At 47.6% G+C, this 25149-nt stretch overlaps 1 protein-coding gene across 2 annotated transcripts in view; it reads left to right on the top strand.

Moving 5' to 3' along the window:
- Positions 1-25149, top strand: part of CCDC149 (coiled-coil domain containing 149) — a 155707-nt gene that overhangs the window by 120799 nt on the left and 9759 nt on the right. The window contains exons 12-13 of one of the 2 annotated variants that reach the window (XM_055138443.1): positions 845-961; positions 17197-23897. In XM_055138443.1, the coding sequence (XP_054994418.1) occupies positions 845-961; positions 17197-17528 (449 nt within the window). In that variant the 3' untranslated portion in view covers positions 17529-23897. Of the gene's footprint in view, positions 1-844; positions 962-17196; positions 23898-25149 lie in introns of those variants that run through there. The other variant, XM_055138444.1, reaches the window with a different exon arrangement.

The following is a 25149-nucleotide window of genomic DNA, read 5'->3' as shown; positions in this document are numbered from 1 at the left end:
GCAGCTCACACTCATAAGCTCCTTCCCTCCAGAGCTTACCATGACATTGGAAATAGAGTCATAATCATTTTCCATTTCACCTGTCCTTGCCTGAGACTTTCCCTGGCCCTGTGAGGCGTTCACACAGTAAGGAGTAGGGCTTCGCTGGTAAGGGAGATTTAGCCCTGATCCTTTGGGGGACCCCAGACTCCCTGTCTTGTGATGCTGTTACTATTCAATTCTATGACCCAGTTGAATGAAATTAGATGGAGCGTCTAGGACAATGCTATCTACATTTTCATCATTCCAGTAGGTGGCATTTACTGAGTGCTGACAGAACACCTAAGAACATTACATGAATCACTGTATTTGATCCCAGTCCCAATTCTGGGGGTTGGAGGGTTGCCATGTTTCATCCTTATATTACAGAAGAGGGATCTGAGAAGAGGGATCTCAGAGAGGTTCAGCGATGTGTCCAAGGGTACCCAGCTTGCAAGCGAGGGAACCAGAGCACACACTCTGCAGTGTGTCCCCCAGCCTGCATGCCAGTACCGTCCACTACTGTTGTTACTGTAATGATCTCCTTCAGAGTAATCTGCTCAGTTAGCATCAGATGCTGTCGCTTGATGGTACCATCGTAGCAGCCCTGTCCTGATCCCAGAGCTCTCAGTCTGCTGGCCCTGGACTCCTGGCTCCATCCTTGTACTGGAGGCAGGTCCAGCTGGCCAGCTCTCCCCCACAGCGTGGCCAACAATTGAGAGATGTCTCATCTATACGGACAGCTAATCCAGGGAGAGAGGGCGGATTGGATGCTGCCTCAACTCTCCTGAGACATAAAACGTCCATTGTCGTCTTTTCTTGGCAGGGGGGAAGGACACCATCCTGTTCAGCGACTCCACTCTTCCCGCACTACAGAGATCCAGGTCCCCACTCCTGAAGTTTGTTGAGCTGCCCACTGAGAAGAAAGCAAATCCCACGGACGGTAAGCTCAACTGGACTTCTCCCTCTTTGTCTGGCGCACAGCAGGGGAATCGCACTGTCCTGCTTCTGCCAGCTTCTGGCACCTTTGGGGCATTGCTCATGTTTCTTCATGTGGCTCACACCAGGTCATCTGTCCCAGAGTTTCCAACGGAGGAAGTCAGCTCCCCTCCCCCGTCCTCCCCTGCCACACTCAGCTTAGTAGCATAGAGGTTAATGGTGAGGGCTCAGTGTTGACCAATTTGAATTCATATTCTAGCCCAGCGGGTAGGGCGTTTGCCTTGCATGTGTGCCTTGCATGTGGCCGACCCAGGTTTGATTCCTCCATCCCTCTCGGAGACCCCGGCAAGCTACCGAGAGTATCCCACCCGCACGGCAGAGCCTGGCAAGCTATCCATGGCATATTCAGTATGCCAAAAACAGTAACAAGTTTCACAATGGAGACGTTATTGGTGCCCGCTCGAGCAAATCGATGAACAACAGGATGACAGTACTACAGTGTTCCAGCCTCAGTTCGAATTGATGTTAAGAACTTGGCCCAGTAATTTCAAGCCTGCTTTTCTTACCTGCAAGTGGTGAGATGATGGTGTCAATTTCAGGGGAATTTCAGTATCATTCCTGGCTCGTAATAAGTGGTCTAGAAATTAGGTAAATGAGGGAAATAAGCTTCCCCTCTGTCGATCCAGTTTCTGGAGACAGAGTGTTTAGTGGAGAACATGCCTTCATGCGTGAGCAGGAATGGTGTTGAGTCACTTCCTATGTGGCAGTCCTACTGTCATTAGTTGCTGTCATTAGTCCTTCAGCCCTGATGAATTCCACCTTTTGGCGCCCTGGAGAAATCCTCTCCCACATTGCATCAGTGTTGTTGGTCTTTGTGACTTGTAAGAGGGAAAAACATGATGCCTGTCTTGGATTATTCCCTCTGGCGGAAGCAGGCTGCCATGTTATGAGGATACTCAGGTACCCTACTAGCTATTCACGAGGTGCGAACGGAGGCCTCTAGCCATCCTCCCTATGAGTAAGCCATCTTGGAATTACACTTTTCATCCCCAATCCCTTTTTCCACTGCCACGCACTCTGGCAGCAACCTCATGAGAGCCTCTTAGCTAGAACCATGCAACCACATTTCTTCCACTCTCCCAAGTCTTAAGCTGTTACTTGTTCAGGTACTATTAATAGCAGCAAATACACCTGGCCCACAGGTGTCAAGGTTCTTCACCCGGACAGCTACACTTTATCTTCTCTTGCCTAGAAGCCTTCCACCATCATCACCGCTGTAAAAATAGCCTTCCATGTTTTCCCCATCCACGAAGCTGAATGGTCTCACATTTCCCAATGCAAAACTTTCCCCTCTAGTACTCTATGAACTTCTCCAGTAATGACTCCATCCACTTGTCCTGCTACTGTCCTTTGTGGTCATATTTTCAAACCTTGGCTTCGCTGTGGGCTGTTCTCAGCTTTCCTTCCACATCCGCCGCTCACCTCTCCTCCTACCACTTCCTGCCTCCTTCCTCCAGTCCTGTGTTCTGCTTCCTGCTTCTGGAACTCTGCTTTCCATCCTATGTGTACTCTTGCTCAAAGATCCCCAGTCTCAGGGCTAGAGCAATAGCACAGCGGGTAGGTTGTTTACCTTGCATGCGGCCAACCCAGATTCGATTCCCAGCACCCTATATGGTTCCTTGAGCACCACCAGAGGTAATTCGTGAGTGCAGAGGCAGGAGTAACACCTGTGCATCGCCAGGTGTGACCCAAAAATAAAAAGAAAAAAAAAAGATCCCCAGTGTCTTCCCTTAAAGTTTGAAGCCTGGTGGTGCGACTTACCTGTATATTTAGCCTACATAAAAGCTGTACTTTCATCAACCTGAACTCAGCAGATGTATCAGCCAGCCATGACTGTGTGATAAACTATCCCCACCCCCCAGATAAGGGTTTGAGCAGCAGTGTGTATTATGCGCCCTGTGTCTTTGGGTCGACAGGCAGTTCTGCTCATCTGAGTTGGGTTCGGCCAGGCTCACTCTTACATCTGTACAGCTGTGAATTGAAGCCTGTTCAAATCACTCACAGTAGCACATCGAGTGGTAAGAAGCCAGAACAGAAGCCAGGACAGCTCTGGGATTTCAATAGAGAGGTTGCCCGGGCATTTGCAGGGAAGGATTCCTGGAGAGCTTTTCCGGTGAGTTGTACCTGCGCCAGAGGCAAGGCTGGTATTTCCAGCCAGCAGCATGTGACCGTGTGCAAAGCTGGTCCAGAACCGGCCACAGTCATCGTGTGATCTGGGAGCTCCCTCAGCTGCTGGCCATCCTGTGTGGTATCTGGGGTCCACATAGAGTCCTGAAGGCCCCTGCGGGCTCTGGGCTCGCTGAGCTGAGGGGTGGGGGAGAGTCTGCTTAGTTGAAAGGGAGCGTGAGCCTGGCTGAATTTTCACAAGGGTGGCATAAGGGATGGCCTGATTCGAAATGATAGCTCCCAGAGTTCCATCATTAGCCCTCATTGTTCCACCCTCTTCCTTCGCCAGTGCGGGTGGGAACGAGGAAGCATTTACAGAGTGGCTGTCAGCGGCTGGGATGGCCTCATCACCCTCACTTCTCTGATTAATTCCAGCTGAAAGCAGCTCACACTCAGGAGGACAAAGCCCATCAGGGACCAGTTAACAAAAGAAGCCACATGTTCCCTTTGGACCAGTGCTGGTGGGGGTGCGGGGGGAGGGGTGCACGTGTTTAGAAGAGCCGCAAGCTTTCCTACAGAGATTCCTATGCTTCCTTCATCTTTCAGAGGAAATATTTTTTTTTCCTTTTCACACGGTTTGTCATCATGCATTTTTATCAGCTGATTTCCTCATCATCTTTGATATGTGTATTGTGGGTAAATTAATAGTAAGTATTAATGACGCTAATTCTGTTTGCTCAAGCAGACAGAATAATTACTATTATTTGTAATGACATTTTCCAACTCTTGGCTTACTCAGAATTTTTTTATGAAAATGGCATAGCTGCGTGTCTGTTCTCAAACTCCCAGAGTTGAGAGTGAATGTTCCAGAATTACAGAGATGAAGGGAGAGTCAACTCTTATGGAGAAGAAGCAGAGGTCCAAGGTGTGGTTCAGTAATTGAAGCATTTTCAATGACATTTTTCTCCTGGTAGTGGAGAAAAGTACACATACTTTTTATATAACTTTTGAATAAACAAAAGAGAGAGATGATTGGTTGATTCTACTTTTGACCTATAGTACCATCTTAGAACTTGCCTCCTATATATTCTGGCCCTGAGGTTCTGAAAATCTACCTTTTCTCAGCAAGAAATCCCTAATAATATCAAACAATAAAATGACAGTCTTGTCGATGTTGAAGAGGTATCATGACAGTGGCATCCTGCACTGCTAAATGACTTTGGCCAAGGATGCACCACATCAATAACAGCATCCTTCGGCTAGTGCCAGGGTGCAAACTGACATATCCTACCTCTACACCCCACTACTTCTCCCCCCAGTGAATGCCTCAATGACTGGAAAAACGATCAACACATGTACAACTGATAGGAGGGTGGTGGGGGAGCATTGGGGGGATTGGGGTTGAAATGGATCTTTTGTTTTTTTCTGTTTTTTATTTGGGGGAAGTGGAGCTTGAGTCTGGCACCTTAGACCTCTCGGACTGGAGCGAAAGCACAGTGGGTAGGGTGTTTGCCTTGCACATGGCTGACCCGGGTTTGATTCCTTCGTCCCTCTCAGGTAGCCCAATAAGCTACTGAGAGTATGCCACCCGCATGGCAGAGCCTGACAAGCTACCTGTGGCATATTCAATATGCCGAAAACAGTAACAACAAGTCTCACAATGTAGACGTTACTGGTGCCCGCTCGAGCAAATCGATGAACAATGGGATGGCAGTGCTACGACAGTGCTACAGTGGTTTATTTTGGGGGTGAGACCCAATAATGCTTGGAGCATACTCCTGATTCTGCACTCAGGAATCACTACTGGCAGTGCTCAGGGAACCATAAGTGGTGCCCGGGATCAAACCTGGGTTAGGCACATGCGAGACAAGCACTTGTACTATCTCTCTCACTTGAAGCATTTGTTTAAAGAAAAGATAAAGAAGCAAAGACACTCCTTCTAGCTTTGGAAGTTGGTGTCTAGCATGAACACACAAGGATAAATTGTTTTGTCTTTTTTTTTTTTTTGGCATGTCGAATACGCCTGCTCGAGCAAATTGATGAGCAATGGGATGACAGTGACAAGTCTTATTTATTTATTTATTTATTTATTTTACACACTTTCGTGGTTACATTTCAGTCATACAGTGGTCAAGTACCCATCCCTCCACCAGTGACCATTCTCCACCACTAATGTTCCCAGTGTCTCTCATGCCACGCCCACCCCATCCCCCCTGCCTCTGTGGCAGGCGCGTTCCAGCTTACTCTCACTCTCATTTTGGGTGTTATGGTTTGCAATACAGGTATTAAGTGGCCATCATGTTCCCATCTCCCATCCCAAGCGAGCCCTTCAAGCATCCTTTGCTTGGTGGTCCCTTCTCTCTGAGCTACCTTTTCCCTCAGCTACCTTTTCCTGCTGTGGGTGAATCCTCCTGGCCCTTATCTCTATGAAGGGATAAATTTTTAATAACATGCCTACCTCCGGTAGATATGGGACAAACCCAGCAAGGCTGAGTAACACACTCCTGTGGTCCCCCAAACACTATCCTTGTTTGTAATTATGTGTAGCATAATTACCACGGAGAACACTGGGAAGAAGGGACAGGTTAGTTGGGAAGGTTACTATAGAAGGCACAAGAAGACCAAGGTATACATGACTTAGGCCTGGCTTCTCTACTGGAGTGATGAGACAAGTAGGTCTTCCTCCACTGAATGAGGGAGTAGCTGGCTTTTAGTGGAATACTTTGCATGTAAATGTCTTGTTCAAAGGCACTCCCCATTGAGACTTCAGGGCTCATGAAATACAGACATGTATTTGACACACATGTATTTGGGGGGCATTGGATTTTCGAACCCTTACACTGAGGAGCTTGGGTATGCATTAGGTTCTGTCATGTAGTTTGTGTAAGTGTGGTCTATGTTTTCTGCCTTATAATGCAATCACCTAAGGACACATTTCTAGGAGTCTAGTCTGCTGTTAAGGGACATCTCACTGCAATGATGACAGCAGTGTCACCCCATCCCCACCGCCAACCCATAACCAAGTTTAAAAGTTCTCCTTGGTAATCTCGGAGGTTTGCCATTTAAAAAATGATTCATATGTTTGGACATGAACATAATGTCATCAAAAGAAATGGCACAAGGCCAAAGTGACCAAAAGTCCCCCATGTAATTTAGACCACCCTCACTTAAATGTAAATTAAGGCAGAGAAGATTAACCTGACCTGCAGTAAAAACACCACAAATGGTTTAGGGGTTAGGTTGTTGCGGGTAAGGTTAATTAATTTTTCAGGGGCTCTAGAATATAGTATTAAGTGTCCTGGAAGAAGTAATTTCATAAGAGTAATTTCCAGAAGGCGTTTATTCATCTCACGTTGGTGAAAAATTTAACTGCAGAAAGGGCTATAATTTACTCCTTCCGCACTCAGCTGAAAACGTGCTCATTTTACCTCAGTGCGTCCCGTGTCTCCTGTACAACGACTATAAAAATGTTCATTTGTTAGTATGAAAATGTGATTGCTTTTGGCTGTAGAAGCCCTCTTTTTGTAAATTTTTTTGGAAAGTGCCATTTTAAGAACTTTTAGGGTTGCAACCAGAAACAAATATCATAAATTCCAAAATTCCATTCACTTATTGAAGTGGGGTGTTGAAATAGATGTACTAATGTATTAATTTATTCATATATTCATATATACCTTTAGATTTAAATGTTTAATAAGATATTTATTGACTCCCCACTATATCACATGGTCAAGGTTGAGAAAATTATTCCAGTAAGGTTTAATATTTCAGGTGGTATTTATATGCTATTTATGTGTGAATTACAATTTAAGGGTAGAATGTAAAAAGTGCTCAGTTCCCTTCATGGCCCAGACACTGGGGTTTGGGGAACTAAGGAAGTTGGTAATGTGGGCTTTCTGGAAAAGGTGGAGGAGGAGCGCGTTCTTGAAGTTGATCCCCTGCAAATCGGGAGGAAGATGGTCCTAGTGAGAGTCACCCCCTAAGCAAACCCAGGAGGTGGACTGGAATGCCGGCAGGTTCCATAGCTGAGGAGTGTACAGAAAGAGAGGACTTGCGATAGCAGTTGACTGATGGAAGTTGGCTCCTTGGAAGTCTTGAATGTGAGGATGAGAGCTTGATCTTTGTGCTCAAGACAGTGGCAGCCTTTGAATGTTCACTGCTGCGATGGTTCCATTTAGATGTCTCGGTGCTCTCAAATTGTAACGTGCATCTGAATCTCACTGAAAGGCAAATTCTAAACAGGTAGGTCTGGGTAAGTCCTGCAGGCTCGGTAGCTCCTGGGCAATCCTTATGGCTGGTCTCTGGACCCCACTTTGAGCAACAAGACTTGAGGGAAGGTCCCGTATCCACTAAGTTGGTTTAGAGCAGGAGGCGATGAGAAGCAGAGACCTGTCAGAATTGCACATCCATTATCCCCGGCTGAACAACTCTGAATAGTTGTTTTTAAAAATCAGGACTTTTCTCCCTCACTCATTTATACATTCATGAATTTCATTGTGTTCCCAGAAATGGCCTTGTTTTTCAGGTCCAGTATTTTCTGAAGTCAGTGAGCTGTTAGGAGAGTAATGCCTAGCTGTCCAGGACAAAATACAGGCTTTAGAGTGTATCAAGTAGAACAGGGTTCAACACTTGGCCCTGGGCTTTTGTCTGTCAGCAGGTGGGGTGGGGGAAGCGGCTGAAGAGAGAGGAAGTACTAGTTGGGGATGTGAGGTGGGACTCTGTAGAAAGACTCAAGGAGGGAGGTGGAGAGAGGTGTCGGGGAGCCCCTCGGAGCTCCTCCTCAGGAATGGCAGTCATCCTCAGTCACAGCCCCATCTGCCTGTGATGGTTTTTCTCTTCCTTCATTAAGCGCCTCCCTGCTTGTCCTAGTAAAGCTCTTCCGTGGTCTCCCCCACACTCCTCGCCTTCCTTCTATGGTTGCTGCTATTGCTTCTGCAGGATTGAGGGTCCCACCGTTGATGGTGTTGCTCTCATATTAAGCTGCAGAGCTTGGCCGGGAGTTCTACACTTCCTTTTTTCCAAACTCATGTAGTTCTATTATACACACACACACACACACACACACACACACACACACACAACAGTAACAACAACGTGCTCTTTGTGTTCCTGGAGTGAACAGATGCCATTGTGCTACACTAGCAAACAACAGGGACAAATGAAGACATTAAAGGCACCCACTCGAGCAAATCGATGAACAACAGGATGACAGTGATACAGTAACAGAGTAACAGTGATATATAATATATATATTATTTATATATATACACACACATATACATAAAATCTGTCACATGGTTTACAGTAGTGTTTATTTTTATGCCTTAAATATACAACTAGGACTGGAGCGATAGCACAGTGGGTAGGGTGTTTGCCTTGCACGCGGCCAACCCTGGTTCGATTCCTCCGTCCCTCTCGGAGAACCTGGCAAGCCACCGAAAGTATCCCGCCCGTATGGCAGAGCCTGGCAAGCTACTTGTGGCATATTTGATATGCCAAAAACAGTAGCAACAAGTCTCACAATGAAGATGTTACTGGTGCCCACTTGAGCAAATCGATGAGCAACCAGATGACAGTGACAGTGAGTTTTTCATAGATGACGGTCCCACCAAGAGTGAGTAGGGGCTTCTTTACCTCTGTGTCCCCTTCAACACTGATTGTTTCTAGACATTTTCTTTCTACATACGACATTCTCAACTGTGTGAGATATCTCACTGTTGTTACAATTCACGTTTCCCTGATAATCCATGATAATGAATACTTTTTCATATGCCTGTTGGCTCTCTATTTGCCATCTTTGGAAAAGTATCTATTCAACTCTTCTCCCCATTTTGAGATAGTGTTGTCTTTTTTTGTTCATGTCGAGTTTTGTGGATGCTTTATGAATCTTGAATATTAGCCCATTTGCCAGATGTACAATGAGTAAATATTTTCTCCCATTCAGTGGAGTTTCACCCTACTGAGACTGGAGCCGTGAGTTGTCATGCTTGTTGTCAAAACTCTTGGTTGTAGTACACTGGAAATCACACACTTCATTGTGGCCCTGGGAGTCCAAAACAGTAGAACTACTGGGATCATATTCTAGAATGCGGGGTGGCCCCAGGCTTACAGGCGGGCTCTCTGCCACTGAGTATCCCTGGGCCCCAAGATAGTTCTTGATGTAAAAAGAGTACGAGTCCCAGGAATCTCATCATGAGTGGAAAATGTCCTAAGACACTAGCCATACAGCATACTGGGGAATATGTATGGGGGGGGTCATCCCTCAGAGTCACAGAGCTGGCCCGATCTCTGGCTCACTGCCTGCCAAATGTCATAAGGGAACACCAAACTGCCCAGAAAAGATCCCAATTCAGAACTCTATATACAATTTGAAGTACTGAATGAATATTGCGTTTGTGTTATCATAAAAATCAGTTAATCAAAAAAGTCAAACCAGAGTAAGTCAGGGGCCGTCTACAGCTTCATTTCCATTTTATGGTCCAACTGATCTCGAATTTAATCTTCACACTCATATTTTATTTCTCCTGCAGTTCCTCAGAGTGACTATCAAGACTTGGACATTTTTCTCTTGCTTCAAATCTTTAAAAACCTTTGATTAGGTAAACTGTAGCACTGTCATCCCACTGTTCATCAATTTGCTCTAGCATGCACCAGTAACATCTCCACTGTGAGACTTGTTGTTACTGTTTTTGGCATATCGGATATGCCACGGGTAGCTTGCCAGGATCTGCCATGCAGGCTGGATACTCTCGTTATCTTGCCGGGATCTCCAAGAGAGACAGAGGAATTGAACCTGGTTCAGTTGTGTGCAAGACAAAAGCCCTACCCACTGTGCTATTGCTCCAGTCCATTAGGTAAACATGTTCTCAAAAACACTTAGAGGCATTTAGATGGATACTCATTTCATATTGTATTCTTATTAATAAACATGTTCAATACTTGCATTAAAATTATAGTGACACATATAATACCACTGTTACATGTGTAGAATTTCTAGATTGAATTTAACATTCTACTTATGTTTAAGGTTGTATCTATATTAGATATATATACTTTTAAATATATAGTCTTTCAAAGTATATAAATAACCCTTCCAAATTACTTTTTGTATTACTCATAGTAATACAATTAGTAATTGAACGAATGATTTAATTATTATAGTCACTGTACCTCTGCCATGCTCTAATGTCTGGGTTTATATAATGATTCGCATTTACTTCTTGAATGCATACCTGCTCATTGGCCGAGTTGGTAGCACGAAAATCACCATCAGCTTCAGGGATAAATGCCCAAGTGTGTACAGGGAGAGCTTCAGAAACCCAAGTGAGGACGGGAGAGATAGTGCAGCAGGTAGGGCACAATATTTTCTCCCATTCAGTGGAGTTTCATCCTACTGAGATTGGAGCCATGAGTTGTCGTGAGTTGTCATACTTGCAAACTCTTGGTTGCCTTGCATGTGGCCGACCCAGGTTCAATCCCCAGAATCCCATATGGTCCCACAAGCCCCACCAGGAGTGATTCCTGAGTACAGAGCCAGGAATAAGTCCTCAGCACCTCCAGGTATGGCCCCAAAACAAAACAAAACAAAAAAAAGAAACCACACCATGGTTGGCAAAAATCTATACTCAGAAAGGAGAAGAACGGGCAGAAGCAGAAGATATCTCTGTATGTTTTAACTTAGGCAACAGTAAAATAAAATGCCACAAATTAGCTGGCTTAAACCACAGATAAGTTTTCCCCATGGTTGCTGAGGCTGAAAAATTAAAGATCTAGGTGCCGGGCGACTTGGTGTCCAGGGAGAGCCCATTCCTTGACTTGAGGTCACTGTTTTACACAGAAGGGAGAGGATTCTGGTCTCCCTCTTCAAAGGAGAGAGTTAATTCTTCAATGGAGACCTCATCCTCATAAGCACACTGTACCTCATCACCTCCCTTAGGCCTTACCTTCAAATGCCTTCACACTGTGGATTAGGCCTTCAACATAAGAGTGGGGGCTGGAGGTGTGGGGTGGGAACACAGCTATTTAAATCTATAGAACCAAGATTGAATACCGCCTATTTAAATTGCTAATACTACCTAGCAGTTAATGCAAAGGAAAGGCACCAATGTGGCTTCAAGTTCTATAGCCAATCTTATCATGAAGAAGTACCAACATGGCCAGCAAGAGATCTCTGGGGTCAAAATGGGTTTTCCTGGGCCATAACTAAGGCCCAACTGCCTTGGAGGGAGAATACCTTCAGCAAAGCACACCGTAGAGGAAGGTGGGACATGAAGTGGGGCAAAATCCGCATGACAACTGGAAACCTGGTCTGTGTCTGACAGAAAGAGGTCAGAGTCATAAATACAGATTTGTGATCTGCACTCATGGACAGGCAGTAATGAAGGTCACAGCATAACTAATAAGTGAGAACAAATGAAGATCAAAGACACAGGTGATGCCCAATCAGCCAGGCCAGTAGATCAATCAGGATCAACGAAGAAACCTAGAGGCTGAAAATGGTTCCCAAAGGGTTCAAGTCCTAATCCCTAACATTACAAATATTTGGCTAAGGGGCTTTGCATATGTGATTGATTTCCTAATCTTGAGATGTGGAGATTATCCTAGATAATCCAGTTGGGTCCTGTGTGCAATCACATGTACGCTATCCTTACACATGGGAAGCAAAGGGAAATCTGATACACGCAAAGGAGAGAGAGGAACCCAAAGCCAGAAATTGGGAGGATGTGGTTATGAGCCAAGGGCTGTCAGTCGCCGCCAGAAACTGAAGACCCACCTCCCCAAGGCAATTGGACCTTAGTTTTGGCCCTGGGAAACCCATTTTGGAGTTTGTTTTTGTTTGGGAGCCACACCAAGCAATGCTCAGAGATTTTTTTCCTGTCTCTGTGTTCAGTGATCACTCTTGGAGGGAGTCAGGGTGCTAGGGATTAAAAGTTGGTTAGCCGAGTACAAAGCAAGTGTGCCCTGCCCTCTACAATCGTTTGGTGCTATTTTGGGCTTCTTATCTCCAAGGCTCTAAATGTATATGCATTTGTTCTTTTAAGCCATTAAATTTGTTACAGCTGCAATATAGAAAAAAAAATTACTATTTCCTCACAGATCTTGGAAGTGGAACAGAAGAAGAGTGTGGTGTGTTCAGGAAGCCAGAGGAAGGAATGGGTGGTCCATAGAAGGGTGTGGACACGGGACACATGTTTTAGAAAGGACAGAAGTGCCTGGGGAAAGTATGCTGGGTCTGGGGGCACAGAGCTCACGAAGGGAAGGCTTTGAGGCCCACTGAAGGGTGTGGGTGTGACTCCATATTGGGAAATGGAAGTGCCGCACGTTTAAGTGGTGCAGAGACGTATGGGGATTTGCATATTTTTGTCAAGCAGCAATAGTTATCACATGTTTTAAAAATGTAAAAACACAGAAAGGTTTACTATTAAATGTAGCACTTCCCTGCTCTGACCCTCAGTCTTGGTTCCCAGGGGCAGCCTACTACAGACAGCACAGCCAACACCTCAAGGATTAGCATAAGCATCTACGGAATCCCTCCCTCATTGATGGGAGTCTCTTTCCAGGCCTCTTCCACTAAAAACAATCCTGCACATTGCCAGGTGTAGCCCTGGAGACCACCCAGCACTGGGTACAGTCCAGCAGACCCCAAGCACTGCCAAGTGGCCCAGGTAATCCCTGGCATAACAGGGCCCAGATAGCAAGGGCACTTGGGCCTTTGCACTGAACTGCTGGCTTGGACAACCATGAATGCCTGGGAGGGACCCCCTTTGTCCTGAGCACTATGTAGGAAGTCCATCACCATCACCCCCAAAGGAAAGAAATCACACCAACCAAATCAGAAAACACAAAAGAGAGTATCCAAGTATATGTGTTTGCAAACCTTTGCACTCACACTCATATTTGGATTCCTAATAGTGAAATTACAGGGCCAAAGGGTTAGGATTGAGAATTGGAATAACTATTTCCCACGCATCCTATACAATTTTTTACTAGAGACCTTCAGTCACTATTGGTGGGATTATTGTCTTGTTCAACCTCTATGGAAAACAATATGGAGACTTTTGGGAAAAAGTCTAAGAATAGAGCTTTGATATGACCCAGAAATTCCACATCTTGGTATCTACTCAAATAGTATCTACTCAAATCGTCCCATTGCTCATCGATTTGCTGGAGCAGGCACCAGTAATGTCTCCATTATGAGACTTGTTGTTACAGTTTTTGGCATATCGAATATAACCAGAAAAACATAAACTCAAAAAGATTTATGTACACCTATATTCATTTCATTTTTATGAATAATAGGATGTAGAAACAACCCAAATATCCTCCAATAACAGATGGTTGGATAAAAGTAAGTTGTGGTGTGTGTATAAATGTAGTAGAATACTGTGCAGCTGAATGGAAAGATGAAATCTTGCTGTTTGTTGCAATTTGGATGGATCAGGAAGGTATCATATTAAGAGTAGTGAGTCAGAGGGAGGATAATGCCTTATGGGCCTCTGAAATCATATGGGATGCTGGGGGTTGAATCCGGGTCAGCTGCTTGCACAGCTGAACTCTCTCTGTGTGGCTGAATGCCAAGCACCAGGCAGAATGTATCTTTGGTGTCTGGATTAGGCGATCAGTTCCCCTGGGCAGAAGACCCGGGGGAATAGCCGGACTGGACTATTTGTCAGGGTCGGCAAGACCCTGTTTCTGGTCCTGGTTGCTGGGTTGCTGGTTACAGGGGTCTGTTCACTTTGTGGAAATTCATGAGCTGTTGACTTTAAATTAGTTTTTTATGACTATGTTTGTTCCATCAAGAAAAAGAAAGCAAGGAACTCCAGTCCTCCCGTTGCCCTTCCTCGTTGTGGTTGTGAGGGCCGCACACTCCTGGTTGTGGTGCGAGTTGGGGTGCTCACACACCCAGCTGCTCTCCTTCTGTCGTGGAGGCTTCCCTTTGGCGAGGTGGGGGTGGGAGCCGCAGGGAGGAGGGAATCACTCGCACACGTTCTCGTTGGCATGCTCCTGGGGCATGCTCCACTGTAGTCACACTCAAGGGAGGTCGCTGGGTCGCAGCCCCTTTCCTCATGGTGCTCACGCACACTTGGCTGTGGTGTGGCCAGGATGGCGTGTAGCACCCGGGAGCCGGGATCTCGCTTGGTGAGCACAGCAGCGCCCGGGGCTGAGCCGACAGCCTGCAGCGTGCAGGGCTGCGCCGCACCCTGGAGCCAGCCTCCGGGCCTGAGCTGCTGCTTCTCAGCATTTGTCTAGGATGCTTAGAATGTGCCAGGAAAGTTGAACAGATCAGGCTTGGCTTTTTTGTTATGTTCTAGAATAATGTTTCTCAGCTCTTTCCAGCTGTGGTTCCCCTTCTAGCCTTGATTTCCTCTACCCCCGGCTCCCCTCCTGCCACTGTCCCCTTAGTCTTGTTCTATGGCTCCCATAGAACGGTTTTTCTCTGTAGCGTGGCCTCCTTAGAATATCCTGGGGGCCCGCTGTGCCTCAGGTTGAGAGATGCTGTTCTAGAACAAGAACGCCGAGCACCAAACTCAGAGGAGCGCTTGCTGCGTTAGTGTTGACTGCATTCACTTTCGAAGGGGAGAAGCAGTGGTACGTGCAGAGACCTGGGGGACCACCGAAAGATGGAGGACAGATGCGTGGATGCGGGTGTGGAGAGAGAGGCTGCAGAGTGATGCTGAAGCAGCTCAGAAGGAGGCTTGTGAGAGGGACTTAAACTTATCCCTGAGGGGACAGGGCCCCGGCGAGAGGCTCTGCACAGGAGAACGACAGGGACGAAACGGGCCACTTTCTTTTCCTTTTTCCTTTTTGTAGATTGAGTCACTGTGAGGTACACAGCTACATAGTTGGTCATGCTCAGGTTTCAGTCATACAGTGTTCCAACACCCGTTCCTCCACCAGTGCCCATTTTCCCACTCCCTGTGTCCCCAGTTTCCCTCCTTCCACCCTCTCCTCAGCCTGTCTCTATAGAAGGCACTTTCTTCTTTCTCTGTCTCTGTCTCTGTCTCTCTCTCATTCTCTCCCCTTGGGGCATTTGGGATGCAATACAGGTGCTGAGAAGTTATCATATTTGTTCCTTTACCTATCTTCAGCACATAGTTCTTTTTTTTTTTATTGATTCACCATGTGGAAAGTTACAAAGCTTTCAGGCTTAAGTCGCAGTTATACAATGATCAAACACCCATCCCTTCATCAGTGCACATGTTCCACCACCAAGAACCCCAGTATACCTCCCATCTCACCCCCACCTCCCTGGCTATGTAGCTGATAATTTTCACTTTCTCTTTACTTTGATTACTTTCAGTATTTCAACGAAAAACTCACTATTATTGTTTGGAGTTCCCCCCCGCCCCCAAGATCAGACCTGCTGAAAAGGAAGCATTTGATAATTTGTTTTCCATTGCTGAGAATGAACAGATATGAGGTCGCGTGGCCGCAATAGTGGCTGTGCAGTTTTGGATTTCTGTATTTTAGTGTTTTAGTAACTAAGTCCAAGGAAATTTCTGTCAGAAATTGCATCATTTCAAGCTCGTACCTCTCTTTAGTGGTCCTTACAAGATGGCGGTCACCACGCCACCCCCCCCTCCCCCTGCCCAAAAGGAAAAGCCAAGAGAGAAAAACCTTTCCCCTGCTGGGGTGGCATGGGGCTGTGGCTTAGTTCACGGTCTAGAGACATTTCTGCAAGAAGCTGCTGGTGCCAAAAGTAGATAGGTGGCCTCCAGGATCATGGTCATCCAGCAACGGAGAGGCTGCACACAGCACACAGTTCTTACCGGAATGATCGTCTCCAACTACCTTTGTCGTGGTGGTCTCTTCTCTATCCCAGCAGTCAGGCCGGCTTCCTTCCTAGGCTTCCTCCCATCCCTGTCCTGAGCGCCATGCTGAGTGCACGCAGCTGAGCAAGGCTGATTGGTGTGGGGCTCCACTGCAGCAATCCAGGGGTGCCAGGGAGTGTCCCCACTGGGCCCTCAGCCCCGGACACCTCAGCTCGGGCTGAAGTTAGCCTGGTGGAGCTCATGATGCATTTCACCTGTTTGCCCGAGAGCTAAGAAGGTCTTGACTTCCGGTGCTGAAGTTGCCACTCTGAGTGCTGGATTCTCACTCCCCAAAGCCCTTCCAGGCCATGCAGATCATCCATCCTGGGTAGTTCTGGAAAGGACTCCAGAGAATCTGGGCCCTCGGGACTGTGTCTGGGAAATAAGCCTCACGGGTTCTTCTGCTCACAAAGCAATGCAGTAGGAAGGGGGGAGCTAACCCCTCCCCCCAGATGCCCCCCCAACCCTTTTCCTATTCCCCACTCCCCTCCAGTTGAAAATGTTGAATTTATACTATGGAGAGAAGGGGCTTAAGAATCACCATTTAGATTATGGTGGAGGGTTTGGCGCTACCTTTGCAGATTCTGTCTGACTTGGAAATTGAGGAAGCCACGAATGAGGTTCTCGAATGAGCAGGTTACGGGGAACATGAAGTCTCTCCCCCAAAGAGCTCCCCCCATCTCCTGCTGAGAGGACAGCCACGGTCTCTTTTCAGTGCTGGAGGGTCCCAGGTCTTGTCTGAGTCACAGAACTTTGCCCTCCATCTCCCTATGTCAGAGGGCCGGAGAGTTAGTACAGGGCATAAGCCTCTTGTCTTGTATCCCACTGAGCCCGATTTGAAGTCAGGGCACCACCGAAGGTTGTGAGCACAAAAGCAAGAGTAGCTCCTCAGCAGCAAGGGCCATGACCCATGACCCCCACATCCTCTAAGCAGATGAGTCAGTAATTATTTTGTGGGTACACAGCACCACCACGAGAGACGGGAATGGGCTGTCAGATGGCATCCAGAAAGAAGGATCATGAGTGCTGCCTGGTGCATTGTGAAGGCAGGATACACCCCTTCAATCCTGGGAAGAGATGGCCCAGGAAGGGAAAGGATGTATGCTCTGAGCGGCCGCCTGCCCTTAAGATGTGGGCGCTGGCTTGGCCTTTGGGGGATTTCCTACCCAAGGCCCCCGGTGGTGGCTGAGGGGAAGAGAGAGAGCATGTGGGGCTGACCCACGGCCACAGCTGTGATGCTATCCTCGTCTCTTTTTTTTAGGGGAGCTTCTGAGCCAAGAAGGAGATGAAAACCGACCTGTCTCAGAGGCGTTGGCGGTGTTGGAGGACACTGGGAGGGCCGCTGGCCTCTCCTCAGGAAACCAGAAGCGCGGGACCCCAGGCCAGCCTGCTCACCCACCCTTGCCCCAGCTGCCTTCCGAGGTAGAAGCAGCCAACATGTCGGCAAGGGAAGTCGTGCAACTGGCCGAGGACCAGACAGAGGCAGACCCAGAAGATGTCAGGAGTGAGAGCCCACTGGAAGGTGCAGGGAAGGCAGTGGGGTTGCCAGCCCAGGGCCTGGCATCCAAGGCGGAGCTCCCTGAGTCAGGGTAAGACCCCTTGGAGTTCAGTCAACCGCCAGTGGGCTGTACCCTCAGCCCGTGGGAGGAGACCCTGGAAGATGGAGGGGTTGGGGCGGGAGAAGCGAGATCAGGCCCGATGACATGACCAGCGGCTCCCATAACTGGAGACTTTAGCTCAGAACAGCTCACCAACATCGCCTTCTGCTCCCACACCGCCACCGTTGCCAACTGTGACTGGCGCGACGAAGGCAGCAGCGTTGGGGTGAGGAGACACAGGTCCCAGGGCTTCTCCGGGCCTTTCTGGCAAAGACGCGGCTGTGAACGGGACCCACATGGAATCTGGCGCCAGATGGCCGAGTTTCGGCCTACGCCCCCTACCCTGTCAGCATTTGTTTTATTCTAGATCAGATGTTTTCCTATGGGCGTGGAATGTTTGTCGAGGGAAATTACGGGCCGAGCTTGAATTGGATGGGGTTTTCAGTCTGGGGTCCCGGCTTTGTCATGCTTTATCGTCGACCCCTGCCCACTGCACCCCTTCATTATGTCAGAGCCCCCGGGACTGCCCGTGGGCGGCGTCCCATCCTGCTGCCCTGTCGCGCTGGCAGGCAGAGAGAGGCTGGGGCCAGCTTCTAACCCGGGGTTTCAGGCCCAACCTCCACAGCCCCCTGTAGAGCCAGGACTCCAAGAGTCTTGCGGCCCGTCCTTCTGGAGGATGAACGGATCTCATGATCCCAGACGCGGGTGGAGGGGAGTGACGTCCGATTATTTTGTTTGTTTCTGAGATGAGAGTTTGGTCTTGGGGGGGCACCACTTGGTTTCCCCCCGAGCTGCTCAGAGCATCGCAAGGTGACACCTTGGGGTTGCTTGTGGCTGACTCAGTTTCCCACGACCTTCTGAAACCCCATCCCAACCTTCGCGCCCAAACTCTGGCTCTGTACTTCCGGCTAATGGGGTTTCAGAATCCAAACTCAGAGCTTGGCGGCCTGGGGTGCAGAGAGGAGAGCCGAGGGGGGCAGTACATCTGGGTCCCGGGAGAGGGGCAGCCAGCCTGGCCTTGGGGCAAGATGAGCTTTTCTAGGTGGCATCTGGTGGCCATCCAGCCATAGAGTTGTCTTTGAGCTGTACCCCAAAAGCACGAGCCCCCCAAATTCCCAGACCACTCCTGGGGTCCAGGCCGCTGCCTGGACATCTGGAGATGTCTACAGGAAGTAAAGAGCCATGCTGGGGGTGGGCGGATCAGAAACTCCATCCTGCCAGCACACATTTCTCCCAGCCCTGGGTGCCCTGCACAGCTGTGTGAACAACCCGACACCTCTCCACCGGGTTCTCCTCGAACCCGGGCCACCGGCCCGATAGAGCTCCGGCAGGCCTTCTGCTGTCTTGCTTTGGAGGAAGGCCACCTGCGCCCCAGGAATTCCTTTGCCAGATGCACACCCTCGTGCACCCCCAGCTGCTTCCTCTCCCTTGCCAGAGGCCACCCCCGTTATGAATGGGGGTCCCCACCGGGTCAGAACACACCGAGGCTGGCTATGAAATGCTTGTGCGCTTCCTCCATCCCTGCCCACCAGACTCCAGTACCCTGCCCAGCTCTCAGTCATTCCAGCCTCTCCCTCCCCCAGCACTCGCACCCCCCTCCCCCCACTTCCACAGCTGCAGGCCTTCGCTGGCCACCAGCCCCAGAAATAAATTTCCTGCTGCACGTGAGAACTTAACTGTCTGCAAATGTTCAGCCCCATTGCATAGGCCGCCACCACAGGAAAACACAGCCAGATTTAATACAATCATAATAAAAAGAAAAATCTCTCCCTGCAGAAGCTCTGGGTTTGACACACAGTCGACCAGGTGCACATCTTTAGGGCCCATTCATCACTTTGGGCTTCGGCTAAACTGCAGCACATTCCATCACGGGCAGCAGGAAGGTGGCTGAGAGCCCCAGGGAGTCTGGCCCGGGGCTCAGGGGTGGGGGGTCCTAGGGAGCTGTCACCCAAATTCCGTGTGCAGTCAGCTAAAGGAGAGGGTGCTGGGAGGCTTGTGGTATTAGATGGAATCAGTGCAATGACCTGTGTGGACTCGACACTGGCCCCCAGCCTGTGTGGGACACTGACTCAGTCCAGTGACCCAGCCTGGTATTGTCACGCAGACATTAAAGAGAATTTGAACAAGGACTTGTGATTGTCTTTTGTCAGTTTCAGCATCACTGCGAACGCATGCAGCATCCTTGAGCCTCCTCCACCAGGTAGCCCTGCACCAGTGACTCTCCTCTCTGCTCTCATTCAGACTTCCAGACACTTAAACATAGGGAAAACAATGGTGCCGCATCAAAAGAACTTCAGAAATTTGACAATTCCAGGGTTGGTTCATTCAAGAAAATTAGCAGGGATGAGCTCTGTTTCTGGGCTTCTTTTGACTGGTTGTAGCTTCTCTATAGTCAGCTGTACTCATCAGCTATACTCATGCTGATAAAATGGCTGCAGCAGCTCCAGGCATCACCTGTCCTCACATTGTGTCCAAAAGCAGAGGAAGTTTCTCTCACTGTGGGATGTGTGTGTGTGTTTCAAGAGCAGGACACACAGTTCTTTTTATTATTATTATTTTGTTTTTTAATAAGTGAGTCACTGTGAGGGTACAGTTACAAATTTACCCATCTTCGTGCTTGTATTTCCCTCATACAATGTTCGAGAACCCATCCCTCCACCAGTGTCCATTCTCTACCACCAATGAACCCAGTATCCCTCCCACACTCCAATCACATCCCCTCCACCCCACCCCGCCTCTGTGGCAGGGTATTCCATTTTGTTCTCTCTCCTTTTGGGTGTTGTGGTTTGTGATAGGGGTATTGAGTGGCCATCGTGTTCAGTCTCTAGTTTCAGCATGCATCTCTCTTCTCGCGCAGGATCCCCAACCACATTTTACTTGCTGTTCCCTTCTCTATCCGGGCTGCCTTTCCCCCAGCATGTGAGGCCAGCTTCCAAGCCATGGAGCCAACCTCCTTGTATTATATACTACTATTCTTGGGTGTTAGTCTCCTACTCTGTTATTTTATATTCCACAGATGAGTGCAATCTTTCTATGTCTGTCCCTCTCTTTCTGGCTCATTTCACTTAGCATGATACTTTCCATGTTGATCCACTTATATGCAAAGTTCATGACTTCATCTTTTCTAACAGCGGCATAGTATTCCATTGTATAGATATACCAAAGTTTCTTTAACCAGTCATCTGTTCTCGGGCACTTGGGTTTTTCCCAGATTCTGGCTATTGTAAACAGTGCAGCGATGAACATATAAGTGCAGATGTCATTTCAACTATACTTTTTTGTTTCTCTGGGAAATATTCCCAGAAGCAGTATTGCTGGATCAAATGGAAGCTCAATTTCTAATTTTTTGAGGAGTGACCATATTGTTTTCCAAAAGGGCTGAACCAGTCGGTCGGCATTCCCACCAGCAGTATAGAAGGGTCCCTTTCTCCCCACATCCTCTCCAACAGCGGTTGCTTTTGTTCTTTTGGATGTGTGCCATCCTCTATGGTGTGAGGTGGTATCTCATAGTTGTTTTGATCTGCATCTCTCTGATGATTAGTGATGAGAAGCACTTTTTCATGTGCCTTTTTGCCATTCGTATTTCTTCCTTGAGAAAGTTTCTTTTCATTTCCATCCCCCATTTTTTGTTGGGGTTGGAAGTTTTCTTGTAGATTCCAACCAGTGCATTGTATATCCTTGATATCAACCCCTTATCTGATGGGTATTGGGTGAATATTCTTTCCCATTCTGTAGATTGTCTTTGTATTTTGGTCACTGTATCTTTTGCGGTGCAGAAGCTTCTTAGTTTAATATAGTCCCATTTGTTTATCTCTCTTTCCACTTGGTTGGTCAGTTGCGAGGACACACAGTTCTTATCTATTTCCTGTGTCTGTGTGATCACATCACATGCCTACATCCAACCCATCCCTGGCTTGGCAAATGGGTTTAGGTTCATCACAGTCACCCTCTGATGGTGGACGCAGACCTACCATAGTAGTTTTCAACTGTTTTGCACCTCCTCATGTTGCCACCAGGATGCACTGGGAGTTAATAGCCACAATGCTAGACCTGGGGTTTTTCAGCCCTTCCATAGCCAAGGGCCAGCAGTGGACCACAGCTCAGTGCTTTCAAATCACCCGTGTAGCTGCTATGTGACTGTAGATATATTCTTGGTGGGCCACCAGGATTTTTCTGCCAACCAGCCCCAGTTCACAGCATGTCGGCTGAAGGACAGGGATCTTGGATAGGCTCCTAGACTAACCTATGTCCTGAGGAGGGTTGGAGACTGTGACAGGGGACAGGGGAACCCCACCCATCTGTTAAAGTTTTCTTTCTTTCCTTTAAAGCTCTAAAATATTAAGTCACTGCAGAGATCTGAGTTGAGGCAAGGGACGGAGGTGATCTTTGTTAAGAAAAAACGGTATCTTGGTGCTGGAGACATAGTTCAGCAGGTAGGGTGCTTGCCTTGCATATGGCTCACCTGGGTTTGATCCCCAGCGTCCCCTGGAGTCCTCTGAGCACCACCAGAAGTGATTCCTAAGTGCAGGGCTAAGAGGAAGCCTTGAGAAAAATAAATAAATCAAAACCGAAAAAAGGAAGAAAAAGAAAAGAAAAATGCTACCTCATCTCTTCTCCCTGGGTCCAGTCTCAATCAGTCCCATTCTGCAGCTGGGAACTTCCCACCTTTGCTTCCCTCCTCGTGTGTGGCCATCCTGCCATTATTTCTCCCTCTCGGTCGCCAGCAGAATGCAGAAGAGTCTGGATAATTGAAACCGAGCTGACAGGTCTCTTAATGAAAGCTTGTTTGCACACGCTGCATTTCTGGTGAGTGCTCGGTACCTGGAGCCTTTAGGTGTGCGCCTTTACATATGAGTGTTTGTCTTTCTTTTAATTAAGGCCTGGGGAAATAGATTGGTTTTTGTCAACCAGACATTTCTCATCCCTAACTCCTTCTCTCACCTTGTCTTCTCTGCCTTCCCCCACCCTCTCCGCATCCCCTGGCGCAGACGCCCAGGAAGCTTCTGGAGCCGGAGCTCAGAGGCTCCTGACGGCATTCAGTGCAATCCCTGCAGGCTCCTCTTCCCCACTGGCAAACTCAGCAAGCTAAATGAGTGTTGCCCGCATTGTTCCTCTCCTGTGACCTTCTACATCAGCATCCTACCACCCCACCTCTGTGAGGAGATATTCTCAGGAAAGTGCTCTGCTATCAGTGACTTACCTGTCGGAAAGAATTTGGGGGGATGGAGAGGGGGCCTGAGGCCACATTCAGCAGTTACTCCTGGCTCTGCACTTGGGAATCACTCCTGGCCATGCTCAAGGACCATATGGGATGCCGAGGATTGAGCCCAGGCCCAACTGCATGCAAGAAAAGCACCTTACCTGCTATACTCTCTCTCTCCAGCCACTGGACAGCAGATTTTGACCTGGGATCTGACTGGAGCAATTGAGCCCATGTAACATCACCTCCTTAAGGATTTCAGGCCAGTGAACTACTCACCTGTAGTTCTTTCTACCATCTCTTTAAAAAGACTGCATGCTTCTGGCCCTCTCGTTTCTGTCTCCTGCCCCAATTCCCCACCCTCCAAAAAAAAATCCTGGGGTTCTTTCCTGGCCCCATCCTTCCCTGCAGCCCTATGGGTGGCATGGTACTCTACTTGTCTTCGCAAAGGGCTTCTATTTGAGTACCTTCTGCTGCCCTCTCTCTTCATTCTGGAGCTTCCCTTTGGAACAATCTTCCTTCTCAATAATATTGAGGATTCCTAAACACTGCTCCGAGGAGATGTCAAAAAGACAAAGGATCCCCCTCAATTCTCTACTTTAATATATTCTCTTTTCCCACAGTTATGTTTCTGAAAAGAAAAATTTGAGCATCAGAAATGCAATGGAGTCCACCAAATTAGAAATGAAAAATAAATTTTAACAAAGGATCCTTCTTTCCATAAGTGGGTGCTCATGAAAGCCAAGCCAAACATGCTTCTATGGCATGAAAGTAATTAAAAATGATGCAAGGGATCAGAGCAACAGCACAGCAGGTAGAATGACTGCCTTGCACGTGGCCAACCTGGGTTCAATCTTGGCACTCCATCTGACCCACAGAACCTTGCCAGGAGTAAGCCCTAGGCACCACTGGGTGTAGCCCCAAAACCCGAAGAATGGAAATGAACCATTGATGCCAGTGCTGCCATTTGTGCTTATTAAACCACACTCACATGTGAGCCACCAGTGGTCCATGCCAGCTTCAGTGTATCCCAATTGAATATATTGCAGGCTGTAGGGGAAGAGGATGGAACTTGGTAGTAGAGCAGCTGTCTTGCATGTGTGAGATCCTGGGTGCCTTCCCTGGCACTGCACATACACAAAAACATCAAAATAAAAGCAGAACTATAGATGCACAGACTCCATAGGGAAATCGGCAAATCCTGGCAAGTATGAGTTTCAGGAATCTATGTGAGCCCAGGAATATATTTTGGGGAGCTTACCTGAGGTCAATGATGATAGTCTCATAAATGGAAACAATTGTCTTTAAAAATAAAAAGTACACCAGCTGCTATTTTGTAGTTAATAGAAAGGGGGGGAAGTGACTTGTATTCATTTGCAAACCTAGCTTTACTGCAATCTATAGTCATCCTGTAACTATATCTTTTTTGTTACCTGAAATAAAAATGCGGTAATTTTCCTGATAGGGATGATTAATTATCTTTATTACTTGCGTCATTTGCCCTCCCTCTTCTCCACCCTCACTGCGGGCCAAGGATAGGCTAAGCATTGCTTCTAGAATATTGTAGCAACTTATCAGTGCAATCTGTCACCTCCAAGTATTAGATCATACAGTAGTCATGAAAAATATGAAGCATGTAAAGATTTTATATATTCCATCCCCAAAAAGCCAGATCCAAAATCAGTTGGTTTATTTCCTGAAGCCTTTCAAGTTGACCCGAACCTTCATTAATATGCTCTATTTTCTTACATGTTTAGTATGTGCACACACACACACACACACACACACACACACACACACACACACTGAAAAGCTTCGCTTGGAAAAAATTCACTGCAATTCCGAGAAAAAGCTTATCCTAAACATCTAAAGATAGCATTTCTAATTATTGTCTACATTGTGTTTAAACTGTGCAAAATTGAGCATTATTCTCACTTTACCAGCTGTGTCTAGGTAGAGTCATTATATCAAACACTTCTAATTTTACAAAAGGAAATCAAAACAAGTGTGTGTTTAAGTCTCAGTGACAAATGCAAACCCTGTGAGTCAAATAGGCAAACTGATTAGCAAGCTGGCTGGGAAGTCAAAACAGCAAATATAAGGAGAGTAACAAAATAGATCTATAAGATGAGGGGCGTAAAAATAGACTCCGGGGCCAAGTGGGGTCTTATGGGCGGACTTGGTAGCACATGGGAGGTTGTGTGCCAAGAGCCAGATGTCTGTCTACCCACAATCCCTCACTTTAGATACCTTCCCCCAAGCTCCAAGCACTGGCTTCTCTGCAAACATATCCAGTCTCAATGGATGCAGAAACAGGAACAAACCCGCGGCAGCAGCCCTTCCTTGAACGGAAGCCTTCTCTGAGTGTCATCCTCACTCTCTGACAAAGGAGGCCAGAGCAATCCATCACTGTTTT

Source organism: Sorex araneus, chromosome 5 (genome assembly GCF_027595985.1).
Source record: "Sorex araneus isolate mSorAra2 chromosome 5, mSorAra2.pri, whole genome shotgun sequence".
Lineage (NCBI taxonomy): Eukaryota > Metazoa > Chordata > Mammalia > Eulipotyphla > Soricidae > Sorex > Sorex araneus.
This window is presented reverse-complemented; position numbering and strand designations above follow the sequence as displayed.